The 712-nt window shown below is 50.1% G+C and overlaps 1 protein-coding gene across 1 annotated transcript in view; it reads right to left on the bottom strand.

Annotated features, from left to right (window-relative positions):
• The window catches only part of LOC121918652 (BTB/POZ domain-containing adapter for CUL3-mediated RhoA degradation protein 3), a gene marked incomplete at its 5' end in the record, with an annotated part of 1,635 nt that extends 929 nt beyond the window's left edge, over positions 1 to 706 (bottom strand). The window contains one exon of the mRNA XM_042444668.1: positions 557 to 706. Coding sequence (XP_042300602.1) covers positions 557 to 706 — 150 coding nt within the window. The remainder of the gene's footprint in view (positions 1 to 556) is intronic.
• Between the last annotated feature and the right edge of the window lie 6 nt (positions 707 to 712).

Here is a 712-nt window from a genome sequence, read left to right on the forward strand (position 1 = left end):
TATGGCCGTTAGTAGTCCCTTCTGACTCTAGGATCCTATGTATTCCTGCATGGCAGAAGGAGGGTTGGACAATATCACCCTTAGTAGCCCCTTCCGACTCTAGGATCCTATGCATTCCTACACGGCAGAAGGAACGTTGACCTATATGGCCATTCGTAGTCCCTTCCGACAATAGGATCCTATGTATTTCTGCATGGCAGAAAGAGGGTTGGACTATATGGCCCTTAGTAGTCCCTTCCGACTCTAGGATCCTATGTATTCCTGCAAGCAGAAGGAGGGTTGGACTCTATGGCCCTTAGTAATCCCTTCTGACTCTAGGATCCTATGTATTCCTGCACGGCAGAAGGAAGATTGGACTATATGACCCTTAGTAGACCCTTCTGACTCTAGGATCCTATGTATTCCTGCATGGCAGGAGGATTGGACTATATGACCCTTGGTAGTCCCTTCTGACTCTAGGATCCTATGTATTCCTGCACGGCAGAAGGAGGGTTGGACTATATGACCCTTAGTAGTCCCTTCCAACTAGGATCCTATGTATTCCTGCATGGCTCACCTTGGTCTGCTTCTTCTCCGTGGCGTAGACGATGGACGTGCAGCACACCTCTGCGATCTTGCGCCCTTGTCCGTAGAACGACCAGCAGCAGATCTCGTCCCCGATGACATCTTTGATGAAGAGGACGCGGCCGTTGAACCGCAAGGAGAGCTTGTC

This window comes from Sceloporus undulatus, unplaced genomic scaffold (assembly GCF_019175285.1).
Source record: "Sceloporus undulatus isolate JIND9_A2432 ecotype Alabama unplaced genomic scaffold, SceUnd_v1.1 scaffold_21564, whole genome shotgun sequence".
NCBI lineage: Eukaryota > Metazoa > Chordata > Lepidosauria > Squamata > Phrynosomatidae > Sceloporus > Sceloporus undulatus.